Source organism: Zingiber officinale, chromosome 4B (assembly GCF_018446385.1).
Source record: "Zingiber officinale cultivar Zhangliang chromosome 4B, Zo_v1.1, whole genome shotgun sequence".
Taxonomy (NCBI): Eukaryota; Viridiplantae; Streptophyta; class Magnoliopsida; order Zingiberales; family Zingiberaceae; genus Zingiber; species Zingiber officinale.
The window spans coordinates 116741980-116743274 of NC_055993.1; the positions used below are offsets into that span (position 1 = coordinate 116741980).

Below are 1295 nucleotides of genomic sequence, written 5' to 3' on the forward strand. Positions count from 1 at the left end.
TCTACCAGCAGCTAAGCGAGCAGATATGTGTTCGACTTTCTTTTAGGTATATTAAACAAATATAACGAACTTTTCGCTGAGGGAGACACTAAGTTTGTTTAGCAAACCATTAGCTGCTTTCTCGACCACCATCAACTATGCCTTTTATTATTTGATGGATTAATAATCATCTGTGATTTAACTCCTTCGTATTGTCCGGGATTGACGGGGATGTTGGGGCGTAGTCACCTTTTGCCGACCTGATTGCGACTATATTAGGGCGATCAAACGAGAAGGGAACTACCGCTCATCTTGTTCTTTCCTCTAGCGCAGAGGAGAAATGAGCGAACCAGGCAAACTGATGCCCATCATCAGCAAAGCCTACTGTTCCTCCTCACCGATCACCTTGACGGTGAGGCAGAGGCCTCGCGTCATCAGCGGAGGTGGATTCGTAGTCATGAATTCTACTCAGAACGCAGTCTTCATGGTCGAAGGCTGCAGTTCCCTCGGCGCCAAGGGCCAACTGAGGCTGAAGGACGGCCATGGAGGACTATTACTCTCCATCACTAAGAAGGTCAGAAACCTATAAACTGACCAGACATTGCCTCTAGCTAATGTCTATTCTTCCCTTCTTTTGTGTATGCAATGCAGGAAAGCATAGTCCAATCTCTAAGCATCCGAAATCGATGGGATGGATACTCGATCGACTGCGAAGGGGAAAAAAAGTTCATTTTCAGCTTGACTGATCCGAAGTGCCCGATCGGCAAGGAAATCAAGATCAAAATTGAACACCAGGGAGCCACCACCAAAGGCTGCAGGCAGTACTTCCAAGTCAATGGCTCTTTTGTTCATAGAACTTGCAGTATAGAAGATCACAGAGGAAACATCATTGCACAGGTACAGGGACCTTTTACAGAGCAAAAAAGATTTTAAGTTTAACATAAAAAAAAGGTGTTTCTTTGATGTGAAGTAGCTCGAAGCGAAGGGATCGAATGGCAGGGACTGGTACAATGTGACGGTACAGCCGGGGCATGACCAAGCTTTTGTGATCGGAGTTCTTGCGGTCCTCGACAACATTCATGGAGAGTCAACCAGGTGCTGATGAAGATGACAGAAACATGAATGCTAATGCCTCTGCTAGTTCTAGTTCTAGTGCCCGTATTTACTTAACTGGGTGATTCTGACACGATATAATATGCCTTGTTTGATACATTTGTTGGTTAAGCACTTCCTTTCTTCGCAGTTTTTCGATCAAGTTATATATAGAAGCTACTCAGAAAGAAGTTCGTTATGAATATATCCTAAATGAAGGGAAG

At 44.4% G+C, this 1295-nt stretch overlaps 1 protein-coding gene across 1 annotated transcript; it reads left to right on the forward strand.

Annotated features, from left to right (window-relative positions):
- The first annotated feature begins 287 nt into the window (after positions 1-287).
- Positions 288-1295, forward strand: LOC121977875 (protein LURP-one-related 6-like). The gene is made up of 3 exons (XM_042530276.1): positions 288-553; positions 631-876; positions 953-1295. Exons 1-3 carry the CDS (start codon positions 320-322, stop codon positions 1079-1081), a joined length of 609 nt encoding a protein of 202 aa, XP_042386210.1. The 5' UTR covers positions 288-319; the 3' UTR covers positions 1082-1295.